The 20,497-nt window shown below is 46.8% G+C and overlaps 3 protein-coding genes across 3 annotated transcripts; all 3 read left to right on the forward strand.

Annotated features, from left to right (window-relative positions):
* The first annotated feature begins 317 nt into the window (after positions 1-317).
* On the forward strand, positions 318-1,086 carry LOC127302053 (uncharacterized). The gene has a single exon (XM_051332399.1). The coding sequence runs from the start codon at positions 468-470 to the stop codon at positions 882-884; it is 417 nt and encodes a 138-aa protein (XP_051188359.1). The 5' UTR covers positions 318-467; the 3' UTR covers positions 885-1,086.
* Positions 1,087-5,367: 4,281 nt separating this feature from the next.
* LOC127302054 (uncharacterized) lies at positions 5,368-6,163 on the forward strand. Its single transcript, XM_051332400.2, has one exon. It carries the CDS (start codon positions 5,539-5,541, stop codon positions 5,953-5,955), a length of 417 nt encoding a protein of 138 aa, XP_051188360.1. The 5' UTR covers positions 5,368-5,538; the 3' UTR covers positions 5,956-6,163.
* Positions 6,164-7,860: 1,697 nt separating this feature from the next.
* On the forward strand, positions 7,861-9,045 carry LOC127302055 (ubiquitin-ribosomal protein eL40 fusion protein). Its single transcript, XM_051332402.2, has 4 exons — positions 7,861-8,035; positions 8,131-8,341; positions 8,454-8,520; positions 8,635-9,045. The coding sequence occupies exons 1-4, from the start codon at positions 7,933-7,935 to the stop codon at positions 8,659-8,661; spliced, it is 408 nt and encodes a 135-aa protein (XP_051188362.1). The 5' UTR covers positions 7,861-7,932; the 3' UTR covers positions 8,662-9,045.
* The last annotated feature ends 11,452 nt before the right edge of the window (positions 9,046-20,497 follow it).

Below are 20,497 nucleotides of genomic sequence, written 5' to 3' on the forward strand. Positions count from 1 at the left end.
CGGATCGCATGATGCAAATCCAGCTGCTGCTCCTTCAGCAATCAGGCTGCGCCGGAACGACGCGACGACGCGTACGAGCACCATATGCCCACTATTAACAGTAACGCAGCTACACTGCCTTTTTGCTTCGAGTTTCGAGGGTTTTCCGCAAAACGCGCAGCACCGTCCACGCCAACTCCAGCGTATATTCCTGCTGTGCCACGAGACGTCGCCGTTGCCGTCAACACCGTGGGGCGACGCGGGCGAGACCACCACGGTTTAGCAGGAACAAATACTTTGGCCGACGCGCATTTCGTCAACTTCGGCACATCCCACAGCATCTTACCCAGGCACCTCATACCGGAAAGTACAAGCGATGCACCGCCATCTATAAATAGCCGCGAACACCTCTGCCCATTTTCTCAAACCAATCGACATAGCACACTAAAACAAAGCTACTAGCAAGATCAGCTACAGCTACTTCCAAGATGAGCGTGGAGATCCTGGACGGGAGGACGGTGCAGAGCTTCGTGGAGGACGAGGGCGCCTTCAACGCCTCCGTCGACGGCCGTTTCGCCGCCCTCGACGCCAACCACGACGGCCTGCTCTCTTACACCGAGATGGCCGGGGAGCTCATGAGCCTCCGGGTCCTCGAGAAGCACTTCGGTATCGACGAGACCGGCGTGATAAGCCCGGACGAGCTCGCCACGCTCTACCGCGGGCTGTTTGCGCGCTTCGACCGCGACGGAGATGGTGCCGTGGACAGGGAGGAGTTCCGGGCGGAGATGAAGGAGGTGATGCTGGCCGTGGCCAGCGGGCTCGGGTTCCTGCCCGTGCAGATGGTCGTCGAGGAAGGGAGCTTCCTCAAGGTGGCCGTCGACAGGGAGCTGGCCAGAGCGGCTTGACGGAATTTTGTTTGTGCTTACGAGTATACTACTTTGCAGAGTCTGCACTAGGCTCAATGCTTTCTTTAATTTAATTCTTCCTGACAAGACAAAAGAGATGAGTAATGCTGAATGACATATCAGCTATGTAAGCGTGATTCTGTATTCGCAGAGGCCGTTATGATTTTCATTCTATGAAATACTACCAGCTTGACATTCAGAATTGAAAGTAGTACGAAAGCCAGGAACCGTACCCTCTACCAAGGCCTACTTTATATGGGGGTTTGGAGGCAGAGCTACATGCAGCTATTTATTTTGAACCCTCAATTTGTATTTTAAAATTTCAAACAAATCACGAAACAAAATTCTAGAGATAGTCAATGATGTATGTTACAGTTGTGTAAAAATCTCAATGCAAACTAATTTGTATTCTAAGTTACACAGAATTCACAAAATATGACAAATTTTATAGTCTTGAAATATGCACTATTCACTATCAAATTTGGCAGAATTTGTTATTTTTGTGTAGCCTAAAATAAGAAGTAGTTTGTATTGAGATTTTACACCATAGTAGTATACATCATTAGCTATCCGTAGAATTTTGATTAAGACTTTTTGAATCTTCGAAACATTAATTCTAACTGTTTGAAAATAAAAGGCTATGTATAGCTCGGCCTCCGTTTGAACTTTCACAGCGCAAGTACTAGGTAGTAGTTCTTATACGGGTAGCACATAGTTGATAGTTTAACAACCCCTCATCTACATCCTTAATACATAAAGTTTAGTGAACCCGTCTTCAACTTGATCTTTGGTGAAAATGAAATGACATCAAAGAGATTTTTGGCAACTTGTTCTCGCACAAAATGATAGTAAATCTCTAATACTTTGTGCTAGCATGGAAAATAGAATTTATAGAAAAATATGTAGCACCAAGATTATCACACTAAAAACATGAACATTATCGAAGAGACAGTTCTCGAATTAATGCTTCAACCAAATCAACTCACCTGGGGCATTGACCAATGCGTTGTATTGTGCCTCATTACTAGAGCAAGCAGATACCTTAGTATACGTTTAATTGTTGTCCAATAAGTAGTGGTAGGTGCATGTAGATTGACATAATTTTTTCACTGAGAAAGACAGATTAGACCATGTTAGGGTCAAATACTATAATGCATCTGCAATATTTCTATAGTTTGTACTATCCTCTGGACCAAGAGCAGTTCCATCTATCAATGATAAATTATTTTGTAGTGCGCACAAAGGAGTGATACAAGTAGTGCAATGCATGTATCATGCCAACCTTATATAGAAAATCTACAACATATTTCTCTTGTGCAAAATAAGTCCAGTAGAACATTCCGTTACCTCAATACCCAAAAAATTGCAGGTCACCAATATCCTTGAGTAGTGCAAAGTAAGTGCTCAGATTATGAAAAAAAACGATGTTTCTTTATTTGAAGAACTAGCCACACTGATATTATCAACATATATCATAATAAAAATACTGATACCTGACTTGTTGTAGATAAGTAATCATGTATCAGCCTTGAACGTTATGAAACATAGCTCTTGCAATTTTAACTCGGCCGAGAATGCCATGGAGATTTATCTAGTACGCAAATGTGATGCGGAAAAGCTAGGATCTTTAAACCTATGAGGTTGCTTCATATAAATCTTTTCTTCCAGAACGTCATGGTGGAACGCGTTCTTGACGTCTAGATGTCTTTGGCTCAACCCTTGAAACACAGAAATAGCAAGAATAAGTCTAACAGTAGCTAATTTGACAACATGACCAAAAGTATCTTCATAATCAACGACATACCGCCGCTAGACCCCCTTGGCAACAAGGTGTGATTTACAGTTTTACACCTTTCAATTGTACAATATGCATGTTTCTTGATGCGTAAACTCATTTGTAGTTAATCAAATTTGTGTTGAAACTGGAGGGCACTAGGTGTCATGTTTTATTTTCCGTTAGTGCTTCATACTCTTCATCCATTGCTTTCTTCCAATGCTCATTTTCAAGTGCCTCGGCCAGACTACTAGGTTCTCCTGTAGAGGTAAACATGATATAACGAAAAGTACCATCAGTATATTGCTTCGGATTTTGTAGAGCTTTCTGAATACATGCTCCCGGTTCAGGTGGTTCTGGCACACGAGAGGGCACAAGGTTGTTTCCCATGGTAGATCCAGCTGATCGACAAGTTGTATGGATTGGAGGAAGTATCATTTTTTTCTTTTGACCCGTTGTTCTTTCTCTTTTGAAATCACCATTGAAGTCATATGCCCTGATTAGGCGGTTATGACGTGCCACACATCCTAGGTGTTGGTGTTATGCCGGCCCGGTTTTCTTATTTTGTTTTTTTCTTTAATTTTCTTTTCTAGTTTTTTCGGGAAACTACCATTTTTTAGTCTGATCATTTTCTAAATTTTATTTTTTTTCAAAATTAAACATTTGTAAATTTTAACAAATCTGAAAATTATTAAACATTTTTAAATTAAATCAATTTACAAAATTGATTTTTTAATTTTAAACATTATTAATATCAACATTTTTCAAATTTGGACTATTTGAATTTAAGCATTTTGAAATTTAATATTTTTTGAATCTGAAAATAAAAAGAAAATGAAAAAATAAAAATAAAGAAAATAGAAAATGAAAATGAAAAAAGAAAGATGGGCTAGGCCCACCACTCGTGTGTGGACTGAGTGGGGTAGGGGGTGGTGGTGGTACGGCGCTTTGCAGCCGCCGACTAGTGCTGCAGAAAGGATTTGCCCATGGACGCTCCCTGCCATTCCATGCTTGCTTTTTTATACGGGCTCTGTGCCCCGTATCTAGGTAGAAATTATAGGTTGCCCATAATCCGCGGCAATTCCTATACACCGACTAGGTCGCTGAAACTGCGTGCACACCCACCGCCGCGTGGTATGGGCCGGCCTGGTCGGCCTAGTTTTCCGTTTATTTGGCTTTTGTTTTTGTTTGTTTTTCCTTTTTTTATGTTTCATTTTTTGGTTTATTTTTATTTTTATTTTATTTTTTTATTTCCCTTTTTCCTTTTTGTTCAAAGTTGAAAAGTTAAAATCTAAAAATTGTTCAATTTTGAAAAATGTTCAAATATGAAAATCGTTCAAATTTGAAATTTGTTCGTATTAAAAAAGGTTCAATTTTAAAAATTGTTCGAGTTAAAAAATTGTTCATATATGAAAAAATTTAAAATTGGGAAATGTTCATGCGGAAAAAATAATATTTTTGGATTTTTTTTCAATTTTTTGAAAAAATATAAATTTAAAATATGTTCAAATTCGAAACTATTCACATTTTTAAAAAGTATTGTTATTCTTTCAGATTTTTTTTAAAAATTTTGAAAACGCAAAAAAGAGAACAAAAACAGCAGACAAAACACAAAAACCAAAAAAAGAATGAAAATAAAGAAAGATAAGATACCGGCTCTTGTTGGGCCGCGGCCCAACTAAGCGACGCGGGGGAGCGGCGCCCAGTTGATCCACCGACCAGTTCTGCATAGAGGAGCTCCCCGGATCCAGTCCCAAGAAAAAGTTTTCAATGGGCTATTGTCGTGGACCTGAAGCTTTAGTTGGCGACCATATGTCCCGTTGATCTTGATCCGACGGCAACAGGCAAGGACGGATCACTGGCAATTAGGGATGGCAATGGGGCCCCGTTCCCCGCAAACCCGTGGGGAATTCATCTAATAGGGGACGAGTATGGGCAACTTTTATCCCCGGAAGTCAAAATGGGGATTGGGATTAAAAGGTCTCCCCATCCCCGCTCCCCGCTACCCCCCGTTATAAATTTATATACATGTAAATTGATATATTTTATATGAAAAATATTATAATATTGTGTGTGATGTAGTATATTTTAATATTATTAAACATGTGACACTAATATGTTGTCATTTTATCTCGTACATATTACAAAGTTGTTTATTTCTATGTGCAAAATATGCAAGATCATACAATTACGAGAAGATCATTTCAATTTTGCTTCTTAACGGGGAACCCGGTCCACGCCCCAAACCCAGTGGGGATGGGGATGGGAAAAAAGTATCCCTGATTACTAAATGGGGATGGGGATGAGATGGCACTCTCCGGTGGGGAGCATGCCATCCCTACTGGCAATGTAGGAGAAGCTTCTCGAAAAGCTTGAAAGTTGTGGCCACAGTTGATCGAATCGTGAGCACTCGAAATTTTAGGACCATTTTTCAACTGTGGAATCCAGCTGCTGCTCCAACAAGCAAACTTGCAAAACCGTATGAGAAAAGACAAACAGGGGCCTTCAGCAACAGTCAAGGTAGCAAGACGGCACTTTGCGTCGAGTTTCCAGGATCCAGAATGACCGTTCACACGCCATCGCATCGTATATTCCCCGCGTAAAAATTCCGCGGCACTAGATGCCGCCGCTTCCGTCAACACCGTGGTGCGGCGCGGGCCGAGACCACCACAGTTTAAGCTGCAGCCTGGAGGAACCCAACACGTCCTTAGCTTACATTTCAAGCACATCCCACAGCATCTTACCCAAGCAATTAAAACCGGAAAACCCCAACTGACGCAACACTATAAATATAGCCGCAAGCAATTCTTGCCATTTCCTCAAACCAATCGACATAGCACACTAAGAAAGCTGCACAGATCAGGCACAGTTTTTTCCAAGATGAGCGTGGAGATCCTGGACGGGAGGACGGTGCAGAGTTTCGTGGAGGACGAGGGCGCCTTCAACGCCTCCGTGGACGGCCGGTTCGCCGCCCTCGATACCAACCACGACGGCCTCCTCTCGTACCCGGAGATGGCCTCGGAGCTTATGAGCCTCCGGGTCCTGGACAAGCACTTCGGCGTCGACGAGGCCGGCGTCCTAGGGCCCGACGAGCTCACGGGGCTCTACCGCGGCATGTTCGCGCGCTTCGACCGAGACGGCGACGGTGCCGTGGACAAGGAGGAGTTCCGTGCGGAGATGAAGGAGGTCATGCTCGCCGTGGCCAGCGGGCTCGGGTTTCTGCCTGTGCAGATGGTCGTCGAGGAAGGGAGCTTCCTCAAGGTGGCCGTGGACAGGGAGCTGGCGAAAGCTGCTTGACGGAATTTTGTTTGTACTTGTACGAGTATACGTTGCAGAGTCTGCACTAGGCGTAATGCTTTATTTCTTCTTCTTCCAGACAAGAGATGCGTAATGCTGAATGACATTTCAGCCATGTAAGGATGATTCTGTATTCGCACTTTCGCAGAACCGTTACGATTTTCATTCTATGAAATACAGTAGTTGCCTACCTGCTTGACATTCAGAATTGACATTCCCCATTCAGAATTGAAAGTGGCATCAGAGAAACCCTGCATATGGGCCTATGCACAGAAGGCAGCATATGGTCCGGCCCCAGTTGCCTGCCATGAATCAGTCACCATCAAGAAAAGTTCCTGATGTTTCTAAAAAAAAGAGTTCCTGATTTTCCGTTTGAGAACGCAATCTATTTATTCCGTTTAAGAATAAGATATAATCCATATTTTTAGTTAAAAGAAGCAAATCAAGATTTTTCTCTTAAACATGTTGAGCAATATCGATGATTAATTTGAACGAGCGGTTAACGTCGTATACGTGGGGGAGACGTTAATTACCTTATGATGCAGTTACGATCATGCAAAGGGTTTGGGAAACGCTGCCGAACCCCCGGGGGATCAGCTCTCCGTTCCTCCGTCTTCTCCATCCAACACGTGTCCCGCAGGCCCACCTTATCTTCTCCCTCACCGCACCTTATCTTCCCATCTCCATCGCTCTCCCACGCGAGCTGCTCCTGCTCCTGGCCGCGCCCAGCGACCTGCTCGCGCTCCTGGCTGCCGGCGGTCATCCTCCTCTGCTCCGGCACCTTCATCCCTCACGCCTGCTTCGTTCTCCTCCGCGGCGGCGGCCGCGCGCCTGCGGCAGCTCTTCACGCACTGGTGCTGCGAGGACATGGGCGGCGGTCAGGCCGGCCACGTTGCTACAAGCGGCGGCGGCAACTGCTACGCCCGGCAGGTGGCGCTGCTACAAGCGGCGGAGTCCTCTGCTACATCCGGCCGGCGGCGATGCTACCGACGGTGGCGGCGGAGCTGCAAGTAGGGCGATGGGTCCTGCCGGCCGGCGGCGCTGCTATAAGCGGCGGCGTCATCTGCTACGTCTGGCCAGCGACGATGCTACAGAAGACGGCGGCGGCGCAGCAAGTGGCGGTGGCGTCTGATTCGCCCCGCTGGCGGCGCTGCAACGTCCGACCGGCGGTTCTGCTGCAAACCGCGGCGGCGGCTGCTACGCTCGACCGCCACGCCGCTACCAAAGCCGGCGGCAAGACTCGCTACGTCCGGCCGGCGCGTCGCTGTATGGCGCGCGCACGCTACCATAGGCAGCGGCTCACGCAGCGGCGGCGACGCCTGCGACGTCCAGCCAGCGATGCTGCTACAAGCGGTGGTGGCGTCTGCTACGTTCATCTGGCGACGGTGCTACCAGCGACACCGGTGAGGTTTCTGACCGGAGCCGGCCGATAGGGGCGTTGCTGCCTTGGACGGCCGGAATTTCTGCTAAAACCTGGTGTCGCTGCTGCCGGCAGCAGGCGTGTTGCTGCTAGCCATGGTAGGGGTGCTGACGGCGGCGGTTGGCCGCGCTGGTCGACGGGACGGTGGTGCTACCGGCGAGCGCTGCTGCCTACGAGGACGGCGGTGCTGCGGGTGAGAACGGCGGTGCTGCCGATGAAGACGGCGGAGCTGTCGGTGCGGGTGAGGACGCGTTGATCGATCCCATCGCGGTTGCCTTTTTTTCGTTTTTCCTGTGTGAGCGTTGACCCGGACGATCCGTTGATGGTGTCCATCGTGTGGCTGGCGACCCGGGGGATTAGTGATTAGATCCCCCGGGGGACGCTCAGCGCCTCCCAAAGGGTTTTCGTAGCGCCTGCGTTTTCCTCCTCTCCGTTGCCCTATATAAGGACACACCCTCGATTTCTTAACTCTGCATTCCCATCACGACCACCGTCGGGCTAAGCGAACCCTACCTCGAGCGAGAGCTAGCGGACGTGCGGTTGGTCGTTCCGGCAAGATGCAGATCTTCGTGAAGACCCTGACGGGGAAGACCATCACCCTCGAGGTCGAGAGCAGCGACACCATTGATAACGTCAAAGCTAAGATCCAAGACAAGGAAGGTAGGATCTATATGTGAACTGCTCGTATATATATGATCGTAGCTGCTAACTGCTCCTTAATTTTGCTGAGCCTGCACGATGTATGTTGTGTGTAGGAATCCCGCCGGACCAGCAGCGTCTGATCTTCGCCGGGAAGCAGCTGGAGGACGGCCGCACGCTGGCCGACTACAACATCCAGAAGGAGTCGACGCTCCACCTGGTGCTCCGCCTCCGTGGTGGCACCCGCGGCGGCCGTCCAAAGGGCATCCCGCCCAACCTCTTGCAGCTCGCTCTCAAGTTCAACGAGAGTAAGATGGTCTGCCGCAAGTATGTGTACAATTATCTATCGACCCATCCACACCCGTCAGATCGTCTCAGATTTCCTTCGATTGATCGGTTGATTTTGTATCTCTGTTCACCGTTGCTTTTCTCGCTGCAGGTGCTACGCGCGCCTGCCCCCCAGGGCTACCAACTGCCGCAAGAAGAAGTGCGGCCACACCAACGAGGTGATCATATATAGCTTTTGTTTTTCGATTAGCGGCTGAGAACAGGATTTAAGATGTTAAGATCCAGTTTGAGCGTGTCTTGCTGATAGATGGTTTGATCTCATGTGTTTTCAGCTGAGGCCCAAGAAGAAGTTTGTTTGAGTGAGCAAGCCTTAGGTCGTCCAATTGGAAAGCTCGGCATGGATCACTTGAATAAGTAGTCTTAGCATCCTGTCCGTCTCAGAGTTATAAGTTGAGTCTTAGTACTACTTCTGTCCACAGAAAGATGTTGAAAGTTTATCTGAATTCAGAGATCTCTACACCTTTTAGTTACACCTTTTAGTGTATAGATACATCTAAATTTGGACAAACCTTCAACATCCTTTTTTGAATGGAGGGAACCAAATTTCTTTACGGTGTCAATATATGATTAGTGAACACATGTTTTTATCCTTAGCTATCGAAGTGGTCTGTACCCGCTCTATTTCTTTTTTGATGTTCTCTGCCTAGAGATACCTTTTATATATGTATGTCTGCTGTTCCTTCTGTTGGATGGGCAAAGTGTTTAGATTTCAAGTGTGCCGATCTGCTCTTCTTTTCTTATCTGTTCAGCCAACTATTACTGTTCTCTGCTGCCGCCTGCCTGTTTTTAGGTCCCCAATGTCACAAACTCATGATTATCTTAGAAAAGACCAATTGGGATGAGATCACTGGTTTGATATACAGCTAAGATTTATGTAAATTTTGCACTTTGATACTCAGTCCGCAACAATGCTCAAGTATCATGCCGCAATTTTCCAGAAGATAGAAACTGATCTATAGCCATCAATTTGGAGGAACCATTTACGTCTTAAATTAAGTGTTTTGGATGACAGTTCATGTCAATTTTGGACTTTAATACTCAGTCCGCAACAATGCTCAAGGATCATGCCGCAATTTTCCAGAAGATAGAAATTGATCTATAGCCATCAATTTGGAGGAACGATTTATGTCTTAAATTAAGTGTTTTCGATGACAGTTCCATGTCAATTTCCTCTTCGCATTTCTCCGAACCACTCCCCCCCCCCCCCCCCCACCCCACCCCCACCCACACACACATTTCTCTTTTGCATTTTTTTAGGGAAACCGCGAGCTTTAGTTTATTGATCATAAAACAAAGTTCTTATAATCAATAATGCTGACACACTCGTTGCTGAACTGACAAACAATATGCACCTGATTACTACTATGGTTGATCTTCCTCAACTACAACATAGGATTTATACGCAGCAAATCTTTGATCTCCAGGTAGATGCTCCAGGAGGATTTGATAGAGTTTGGGAATTGATTGATAATCTGTTTCACAATGCCTGGCAGAGATTTTTTTCCGAAATGGGAGCATCGCCCCAGCCTCTGCATCCAAAGGATGCACACAGCTTTTTTTTATTACTATAATATTTGCAAAGCCTTGCAAGGGAGATACAAAGTCAACTCGAAGCCACCTTTCCAGCGACAACTCGCTATGCCTACAAGAGCGATGAAGGGGTTGACCATGAACAGGGCCATTACCCTGACAATACACCAACGCACTTCATCTAAAACTGAATGCCTTCCCGAGCCGCCCATTGGCGGGTGAGAAGCACAACCAGTGAAACGGACCCTGAGCGCACACCAGTACACACGCCACAGAAATCTCTACCGCCGTACGTGCCCGTCTTCGATACCCTGCCTCCACACCACCGAGAATCATCGACGTCAACATGGTAGATGAAAACTACTCCACCAAGATCCACCTTCATCCAGCAGCTGCTCCAAAAATGATGCCTCAAGAGGTAGAACGACGCAGGAAGCGCCGTCATCATCTGATCCGGGAGACCCGGATCTAGGGTTTCCCCCAGAGCAACACGAGTGAGAAGACATAGACTGCAACGGCGATGCCTTCAAGAAGGATACGACGCGTGACGTCGTCATCGTCCGTCGTGACTAGGATCGGAGCACGATTTTCACCGGCAGCCGTGCATCTCCAACTCGCTGCTAGGACTAGATGTGAGATCAGGAGATCGCCACAACCAGCCCCAATCTGGTCGACCACTTCCGGCGAAGGAAGGGACCACCACCTCCAAGCCCTGGATTGTCACCCCGGGCATCCTCGTGGTCTAGAGCCAAAGCCAAATCCTCCTCCACAAATCGCCACCGCCGGCCGAGTAGAGCAAGAGGCCGATCGTCTCATGCCGATCCACTGAACGACCGCGATCAGACGGAGGAGAACCCACCGCCGGCGAGATCCAGATCAAGCCGCCGCCGCCATGGACCTCCCGTCGCTTGAGGAGAAGCCGCCGCCACCGTGCCGCCGGGTTTTGCCTGGGCGTCGTCCTCGGCGACGGCGGAGGGGAGAGGAAGGCGGGGGGAGAGGGGAGAGGGCGGCTGGGGGCGCCCCGGTGCGGGCGCGGCGGCGCCGCACGAAGACAGGAGAGATGATGCAGCCCTTCCAATAATGCTTTAGCCTAGGCTTTTTCGGGGCTGTATGCGCTATATTTCCAAGCCAATCAAATTACCTTGCCCTTTTCATCTCTGACTATAACACCATAGCCAGCTTTTTTGATCTGAGCACCCCGGCCCGCATTTACACTCAGCCTTCAGACAACCTATAGGCGGTGGTACCCGTTTTGATACCTCATCAGCTTGGGGGCAATGGCTTTGGCTTGGGAACGGTAAGATTTTCCCCTTTGAATCTTACACCTTTGTGTTTGCTAATGCATAGGAGGCAACGTAACTCTTCTGCAGATAAGGAACCAAAGCTGTTATGGACCAGTTAACATCACCATGTCATTTCTGTGGTGCGACATCACCATGCACTTTTTTCTGCATTTCTCTGTTCCTCTCCATTTCCATTTTGCATATTTTTCCCTTAACCTACGGGAAAACTGATAGTGCTGTGGAGCACTTTTTTGTTTGTTTGACTTGATTACACCCCCAAAAGAATTTTAAAATGCCATTATATAACCTATTGCGGAATTGGACAGATTTTTTATCTATAAATTCAATACTAACACACAATTAAATCATTACTACTCCCACCGATCCATAATCAGTGCCATGGTTTAATTTATTTTTAATTAAATTTGAAATAAAACAAAGATACTACCTCCATCCCAAGGCTTAAGGCCTATATTTTTTTCAGAAAGCCAAACGAAGAAAAGTTTGACTAAACTTTTAGAAAAATTTATGAACAAATATGATATTTTGTAGGTACCATATGAAAATATATTTTATTATCTATCTAATGATATTGATTTTATACTTTTCATGTTAATGATTTTTGATTGATAAAAACTTAGTCAAACTTAACATAGTTTGACTTTCTGAAAAAAATATAGGCCTTAACCCTTGGGATGGAGGTAGTACTTATTATGGATATGAGAGAGTAGTAAAAAACAATATTTTTTGTTTGGCAATTATTTAACTACATGTTAATTTTGCGTCTTGAACTAAAAAATGCCCTTAATTTCATTTATTATATCTTGGATTAATATTGAGGATCTACAAGGAAGGCACACGAAATGGTCAATATTTGGCATTCACATAAATATAAAAAGTAAGTAAACATTTCTGAAATTTGTGGAGAAGGAATTTGAAAGTTGAATTGGTTTAACAACAGATACAATTGGCATTATTTAGGTTGTGACTTCACCAAAGTTATATGGCTGCACGCAGGCGCCGACTTGGTACCATGCTCTTCGTTGAAGGCACCAGGCGGAGCACGATACTTACCACCGGCTCCTCCTCCATCTTGACTATCACTGCAGTCATCAAGCAGGCTGGAAAAAATTATAGTATTGTTACATATGCATTTTCTAGTATACTGAGTCAATGCTAACATATCCCCATCCATGTATGGAGTTAGTTGATGTGTGGACTCTAATTTTTAAATCTCATAATCTGAGATATAATTCAAAAACAACTTCAACATGTTAAGATGTCTGCACGAATACTCAGATCTTTTCGTTATTCATACACAGCATCATGCCATAGGATATGTTGGAGTATCTTAGTTCCGCACCTAACCGTATCATCTGGTCCTAATAAATTACCAAAATGATGATCCACAAATTGTAATTCAACAACAGTTTGTTTTTTCAAATCCATTCAGCATTTAGTTTATTGATATAGCATGCCTCCATTATTATTCTGCAACAATACTTTGTTATATTACTTCTAAACAAATTTTGACTATTTCTAAAGCATCTATATTATTAGAAAAGCCTACCAAAATATATTTTCATCGCCTCTCATGGGATTGTAGATATTTTCGAATTCGGTGTGTATTAAATATCTTGGGAGGTTTCTAGTACAAGAATGTACTCGAGTTGTTGTTTATAACACATTTATAGTGTTCTAAGGTAACCTGTTTTGTTTGTCAGTAGCTTTTTTGTTAGTCAAGATCATATAGCTTAAGTCTCCACGAATCCGGATGAGCAATGTGAAGCACATCATGTGTGATATGGAAGCCTTGGTGGCTGAAGTGGGGAAGAGGGCCAAGAAGTGGCACGAAAACTGCCATCGATGAATCCCAGTAGGAGGTGACTACGAAATATGGTCGAACCCTTAGCCCTCCGATAGAGGTAGTTGTTAGGGTCGATGCGGATGATGATGGGAGGGGCGTAGTTGAATGACGCCAAGGATAATGACGATGAAAACTCGGTGGTGAAGTTGACCATGGAGTTCGTCATCTTCGAAGTTGTGCTGACCTTGGAGTCGGAAGATGCCTCGCTGATGGCCTAGGAAGTCTCCATCCATGGGATAGAGTATTAGCAAGATTGGATCTAGTAGATGAAAACCCATGGCTTTGATAGCATGAAAACCTATGAGGATTGGTATGGTATATGGATCATGCATCACAATGATGTCGTCCCTCACGAAGCATTTTCTAGGGTTCTCAAGTGGCTACTAGGAGGCGTCATGTTTTCCCCTCGGCTCACCGACGCCACTGCAGGTTCCTTTCCCTCCATGGGTTGCTATAGCGGAAGGAGGGTGGGGGTACCTCCGATATTTGTGTCCGATCATGTAGGGTCTTCGAGTTGTTCTTCTCCGGTGAAGGGATATCGACATCGATGAGTATAAAGGTCCTTAAGGCCGCCCCATATTGATGTCCTTCCTCGGGGGCATCAGTGAGTTGGAGGTTGGTATCGATCATTGGTAATTAGGTATGAAGTAATTAGCGTTTGCATATGGCAGCGACATCATGTGTAGGGGACCGTGTTACAGCGTATTGGTGTCCTCTAATTCTATCGCTGCATGATGAAACTCAGCTAGGTACGACTTCATCGGCGAACTTGCATGTTTTGTGTCCGCCGTCTCTATCTACCGGAGTTGGGGATAAACTCCTAACCCACTTTGGTACTATTTTCTCGGGGACGATATTCCCTGAAGATCGTGGTTGCTGGCATCTTTGGGTACATCGATGACTTCACTACCATTGAATGTGCAAGCATCTAAGTTTTTTTCAAGATTTCTCCGATGCGAGCTTTAACAAACCGGAAGCCCAGAGGTGGCAACGAGCTTGAGGGATGCAAAATGAAAATTGTGCTGAACTTTTCGAGGACTTGTGTGTAGTTTGTTGTTCTTGGAAGGATGTTCTTGTAAGGCTTAATTCAGATAATATACCGCCTTAGGCCTTTTCCAGAAAAAAATGATTAGGGGAACTAGAAGTGTACACCGCAAGACTAAGGTTTTCTAACCTTCTAGTATACGCAACGACCTAAATCAAAGGGACTAGATTCAAAAAAAATCATAGGGATTAGAAATGAGGTGGACATGGCTGTCCCTCTTGTTTCCTTGTGGGGACGAACAAGTGGCGCCTGGTCGATGTTGAGGATGAGAAGCCCCAGGGACACTCAGCGCGCCCTTTTTTTCTGAACAGGGGAGGGGTCTAGAAGGCCCCATCAATTCATTCAGAAGAACAAACGGGGCGGGTACATTTTACAAATAGGACCTTTACCATCTCTCGCACTGAGAAACCTAAAATTTGAAGAAAGGGCGTGAAGAAAAGTAGAAATGACCCTAGAACAAAAGATCAAACACGATCAAGTCCTTGGGTGCCGCCGCCACCTCCCACCTGTGATCTCAAGACGTGCCCGTCGAAATCCGATGCCAAAGCGCTCGATATCATACTTCCGGCGATGCACCATAGAAGCCGGCCGCTCATCCTCCTTCGGGGAAAAACCACTTAGTGGTGGAGGGGCGTCGAGCTCCAACGAAGGATGCAAAGAAATACCTCTATCCTAGAGGTAGTGTAGGAGCCGCCATGTCGGCCAAGGATCAAAGCATCGAAGGAGCCCTGGAAGAGCAGCTCCATAGCACCTCGAAGGCACTCGTCGATGCAGAGCTTGAGGAATAGCCGCTCCCCTACCGCTTCCCTCCTCGCCACCATGGTAGGCCAGGGGAAGTTTCAGCCGAGCTCTCCACCTCGAGTAGCACTGACGAAGAGGACGGGATATGCCTCCCAGATCCAAAACCAGCGCACCTCGCCTCGTCTCCCCCTTGCCACCAATGCCGGCCAAGAGAGAAGCAGCAGGGCACCTTGCTGCTTCGATTTGGCCCTCCTCCTCGCCACCACGGCCGGCTAGGAGAGCTTCTTCATCACAGCAGCATCGGGGAGAAACAGAACATGAGGCCGCCAAGTTATTGAGGAAGATGTTGTCGTCCTCACCATGGCCTCTCTCCACCCATAGGAGCAGAGTCAGGGCAAATAGGAACCCTACAACGGCTAGGATCCAGCGACGGAGATCCTAGCCACCGTCTTCACTACGGGGCAGACGCCCAAACACTGGCATGAAGCCAAAAATGAAGGAGAAAACCTACAGATCTACTCCTAAACTACACTGGCGCCAAACCTAGACCAACTCCGGCCGGCTATTCCGACGGAGCGGCCATCGGCGACCCGGTCAAAGGTGGAAGAAACCCCAGGCTACTGTAGAGAGGTGGGGGGAATGAGAGCGTCCACCATCCTTTTGCAGCGTGCCCTATTAATTAAGCGTGAAAAGAGAAATACTCACTCCATCTACAAAATAATGTCTTAACATTATCAAAATATGCATGTATTTAGACCCATTTCTGTGTGTAGATATATATTTAAATTTTGATAATGTTGAGACATCCTTTTATGAACAGAGCAAGTAATAAGATTCACTAACGCACAAGGTGTCGAAGGCTGCCAGTTGTCGGCACCTTAGGTTCTCGACACAGACAGTTTGACCGTCGGCAACTAATGGCCGTTAGGCGTAGCCGATTGTGCCAACGGTAAAGCCTTCGGCATAGGATTTTATTATATTTTTTCAAAAAAAATCAATTTCATTTTCAAATTTTCAAAAACAAATTCAATTTTTTGAATTGTTTGACTCGTTAATCTCTCACAATGGACATTTTTAACTCTGAGTACACTTAATCTAAGGTCACATTGCACTCGTGCTCAAACCTCCGGTCAGCCAACCATCGTCACACTAAGTACGGTTAATCTTAGGTCGCATTTTACTCCTTGTCAAACTTCCCGGTGAGTCACCTATCCTCACACTGCTCTAGCCCCAACACGTTTAACGTCTATGTTGCTTCCAGAAAAGCTTTCGTGAAAGAAATGACACATTGTTGATAATAGTACCATATCAACCATATTAACCCCTATGCATTGATGTGGTAGTTGAAATGTATAAGTAGGTTGCCTAGTTGTTCCATTAGTTGGACTTTTGGTTGTGCTGGCTAGTGCATGAAGCTTAACATGGTATCAGAGCTTAGGTTTAGCTTCAGAAAATACGGACATGGTACCTCTTTATCTTTTTGAATTCCAAACAATTAATTATGTAAAGAAAAATGAATAAATAATATTAATCTAAAATTCAAATAATAATAAAATTGTTTTTATTTTCCTATTTAATATGGAATAATTAATATCTTTAAACCCGTAGATCGCAATTTCACAAATATTATTTATAAATCGATCAGAAAAATGAGAGGAATCCAAATATGACTTCCATATCATATTCTGAACCTAAAAATAATTTTTCCAAAAAATCATGAGTGTTAGATCATGTACCTCTAGTTCAAATCTGACCGACTTCCTACCGATTTGGTAGAAAATTGTTATTTTCACGAGGGGTGGACGGAAATGTTTAAGCTATGTGGTTGGGAAATTGTGCATTTCAGGTGGTCTAGTTTTTTTGAAAAATGGGGTATCATTGTGAAACTTTCATTTGGTGGTTGCTTCACAAAACACCCCGTTTTTGGACTCGGAAAATGGAAAATAGTTTTTTTTGTGCGATGAAAAGGAAAGCTTCCTTCTGCAACATTGTTCGCCATCCCAATATACACATGTGTTCACAATATGCGCACATTTTCACAAACTCTGTCACGATTCTAGCCATAACATTGATCGTTCAGCCTGAAAGTCATGAAATCTGAAACATGATATCTAATTTTTGAGAAGGTTTGTTTGAGATAATTGCAACATTCCAATTTTGATATTTTTCTAAGTAACAATGTCACGTAATATGACAGCACACGAAGGTTTTCATTGTTTTCATCGTTATTGAATTTTTATGCCCGTTTCAAACTATGGTCAAAATGGCGGGCATGAAGATTCGTAGCTCGGGGCTGAGCCTTTAAACTTGAAGTGGATCTCTCATGAAATAGCATATTGTGAACATAAAATGATTTTTTCGAAAAATCATGAGCATTAGATCATGTACCCGTAGTTCAAATCTGATCGACTTCCTACCAATTCGGCAGGAATTTATATTTTTCACGAGGGGTGTACGGAAATGTTGAAGATATGCTGTTGGGAAATTGCGCATGTACGATGGTCTAGTATTTTTGAAAAATGGGGTGATACCATTGTGAAACTTTCACTTGGTGGCTGCTTCAAAAAACACACCGTTTTTGGGACTCGAAAAATATAAAATAGCCTTTTGATGCGACGAAAAGGAAACTTTCCTCCTGCAACATTGTTCGTCATCCCAAGATGCACATGTGTGCATAATATAGGCACATTATGGCAAACTATACCTCAATTCTAGCCATAACATTGGTCATTCAAGCCTGAAAGCCACAAAACCTCAGACATGATAGTTCATTTCTAAGAAGGGTTTTTTGATATGTTTGCAATATTTCAAGTTTGAAATTTTCCAAGATAGTACTTTTCTGAAAATTTTGACAAACTATTTGTACTTTTTTAATTATAATGATTTAGTTATGATTTTGTAAGATTAATGTGGTGAAATAAAAAATAGTTATGCGGCCTGAAATAAAAAAGAAAGTTGTGCCGAAAACAAAGCCGTTGGCACATGCCTGACGTTGTTACCTTGTCATCACAATGGAGAGGCTGTGCCGACGGCTGCCGTCGGCACAGGGCTTTATGTGCTGATGGATTTCCTGTGTCGATGGCTTGCCTACCTACTGGTCTGGACGAAACGCGCCGTGTGCTGATGGCTCGGACATTTTGCCGTTGGCACAGAGGATGGCCGTCGACACCTTGTGCGTTTACCGTAGTGATTGGTGAGTTGAGAAAGAGCTGAGGGCATCTCCAACGGGGCGCAAACGGACGCTGAGCGACCATTTGCGTCCACCCGGCCCGAAAATGCGTCTGGTACCACCTCCAGCGGGGAGAGAAGAGTGACCGGGCCGTCCGCGGTGACGCAAACGTGGCCCAAACATGCGTCAGGTTTGCGCCTCCACGGACGCAGCGGTCGTTCGCCCAACCCTCGCATGGTCCTGCCTGGCAGGGGCACAGCTGCTTCGTCTTCCGCGGCATTACTTACGGGCGGCGCGCTACAACCTTTTCAGGGCCGCGTTAATGACGCGCCTCGTCTTCCGCGAGCGGGCTGTTGTGGGTATACTTCATGGGTGTACTATCGACAGTGCCTAGATCCGGCAAGCCCGGGTGGCCCACAGACGGTGATGTGGCATGTGGCCCATCGGGCGGCCCAGTTGCTGTTGATCATGAGGGATGAAGTCCAGCCACGGATCGGGAAGCCGGATCCTAACCGACCTTCGGAGGAGGCCGAATCCGTGAAGGCCCATGAGGAACCCGGATCCAGTACGACGTAGATGGAAGGCGGATCATTGACGTACACGGCAAGACATTGTACCGTAGTTAGGCAACCTATAATCCGGCTAGGACTCTCCATGTAAACCCTAGATCCGTGCGCCTTTATAAGCCGGATCCCGGGAGCCCTAGAGGCACAACCACAACTCATTGTAACAACGCGGAAGCGCACAGATAATTCCAGACAAGCAGCAGTAGGCCTTGCCATCGTGCAGGTGATCCGAAGCTGGGTAAATCGCGTACCACCGTCCCGAGGACTCTCCGCCCAATGGCCCCTACTTCTTCTCCCCTCCATGAGGATCCCTCCTCTGGAGTACCGTCGAATAGGAAACGGTAGTTGGCGCCCACCGTGGGGCCAGCGGTGTCTGGAGGCCGGAACCGGGAGGGTTCCGCCATGGGAAGCTACGATGAATCCATCGCTGTGGGGCGCGTCCTTTACGCCGGGAACTTTCCGATCGTCCCCCAAGACTAATTCTGGATTCCGGCTAGGACCAACCCGTCAAGCTCTCCATCGTCCCGATTGGCAGCATACACATCTTCATCGGCGAAACTGTCTATTCCGACGGGAACGCGCTGGTAAGTAACGCTGACGCGACCGCCGCTTAGCAGGACGCAGTCGCGAAGATCTGATCTGAGACGCAGGAACTTCCTAGGGAAGATTCCGCTTTAGATCTGGAAAAATCAAAACCCACCTAATTCGCCCCTGAGCAGGAAATAAAGGTGGAAGACCAATGCAGGCTTAGGCTGGGCGGATTCAGCTGGGCAGCGTCGCAGTGGCAAGACGTTGAAGGCGAGATGGCTTCCGAGCCTCTTAAAGGGACGTTGCCGGTGCCCATTTCCCCGACCACACCATTGCTAGATCCAATACAATCCACCCCACTGACGCCATGGGGAAGAAATGCTGGCCATTCCGCAAGACCAAGAACGACCACGAGGCTAGCGGCTCGCGGTCCGGCAAGAAGCCACGGATCAGGCGGTACGTCCGCATCGACTTCGCGCGCCGCCTTTCAGAGGAAAACCGGTTGGTGTCATGGCCGAACGCAAACCTTCCTGGAGGAGGCTGGTACCTCAACTCCAGGCGCGTGCCGGTACCCCCAGTGCCGCGCGAGGGCCGAGAGCGCCGGGACGAGGTGCACCGCCGCCGAGCGATCTTGCCGCTGGATCTCCAAGAAGATCCGGCGTTCGCGCTCAACTCCTACAACTGGATCTCGTTCGGAACGTGGGAGTTCGACGCGCGCCGCCGTGCTGGCTACCTTGGAGACGTCGAGTACTTCGACCGCGAGATCGCCGCGGAAGAAGAGGAGAACAACCAGGAGGACGCGGACGATGACGTGGACGAGGACGAGCAGGTGGAGCGCAGAGTACGACCACGACGACGGCGGGCCGGCGTGGGATCCGGAGACCCAGCCGCCGAACATTACCGAGGAGGAGGCCATTGCCATGGCATTGGCCAACAACGAGCGCGACGAGCTCAGCGAGCTCGCTTTGTGGGACGGGCTCGCAATCCAGCTCCGCGAGTCCGCGCTGCTGCAGGGTAGGCCGGCGACTCCTCCAGTCACGCCGACGCGTTTGAGCGACCGCGTTCCGGCTGCTGCTACGGCCTGGGATCCCTGGCCACCTTCACCATAGCCTCTTGCGCAGGCGATGGCCTAGCCGCGGTTGCCGCAGCCTGCCCTACCTCCTCCACCACCCGGCGTACCAGCTTCCATGGCCGACGACGGAGTTCATCGACCTCATCAGCGACGACGACCAGTAGGCAGTACCTAGGTTTACCACGCCTTTATGGCCTTTTATGTTTTTTATTAATGTAAACTATGATTTTATGAATGAGAAAAAAAATGCGTCGTTCCGCTAGAGCCACCCCACCGCAGACGAACTCGCGGATGATTTCAACCATTTCAACCGACGCAAACTAACGCGACGCGT

Source organism: Lolium perenne, chromosome 5 (assembly GCF_019359855.2).
Source record: "Lolium perenne isolate Kyuss_39 chromosome 5, Kyuss_2.0, whole genome shotgun sequence".
NCBI classification, from domain to species: domain Eukaryota; kingdom Viridiplantae; phylum Streptophyta; class Magnoliopsida; order Poales; family Poaceae; genus Lolium; species Lolium perenne.

Excerpts from the sequence above, each read along its gene's own strand:
- LOC127302055 (XM_051332402.2), top strand. The coding sequence starts at position 7,933 with ATGCAGATCTTCGTGAAGACCCTGACGGGGAAGACCATCACCCTCGAG. Across the intron at positions 8,036-8,130 it reads TAAGATCCAAGACAAGGAAG|GAATCCCGCCGGACCAGCAG; the intron begins GTAGGATCTATA and ends TGTTGTGTGTAG. Across the intron at positions 8,342-8,453 it reads AGTAAGATGGTCTGCCGCAA|GTGCTACGCGCGCCTGCCCC; the intron begins GTATGTGTACAA and ends TTCTCGCTGCAG.
- LOC127302053 (XM_051332399.1), top strand. The coding sequence starts at position 468 with ATGAGCGTGGAGATCCTGGACGGGAGGACGGTGCAGAGCTTCGTGGAG.
- LOC127302054 (XM_051332400.2), top strand. The coding sequence starts at position 5,539 with ATGAGCGTGGAGATCCTGGACGGGAGGACGGTGCAGAGTTTCGTGGAG.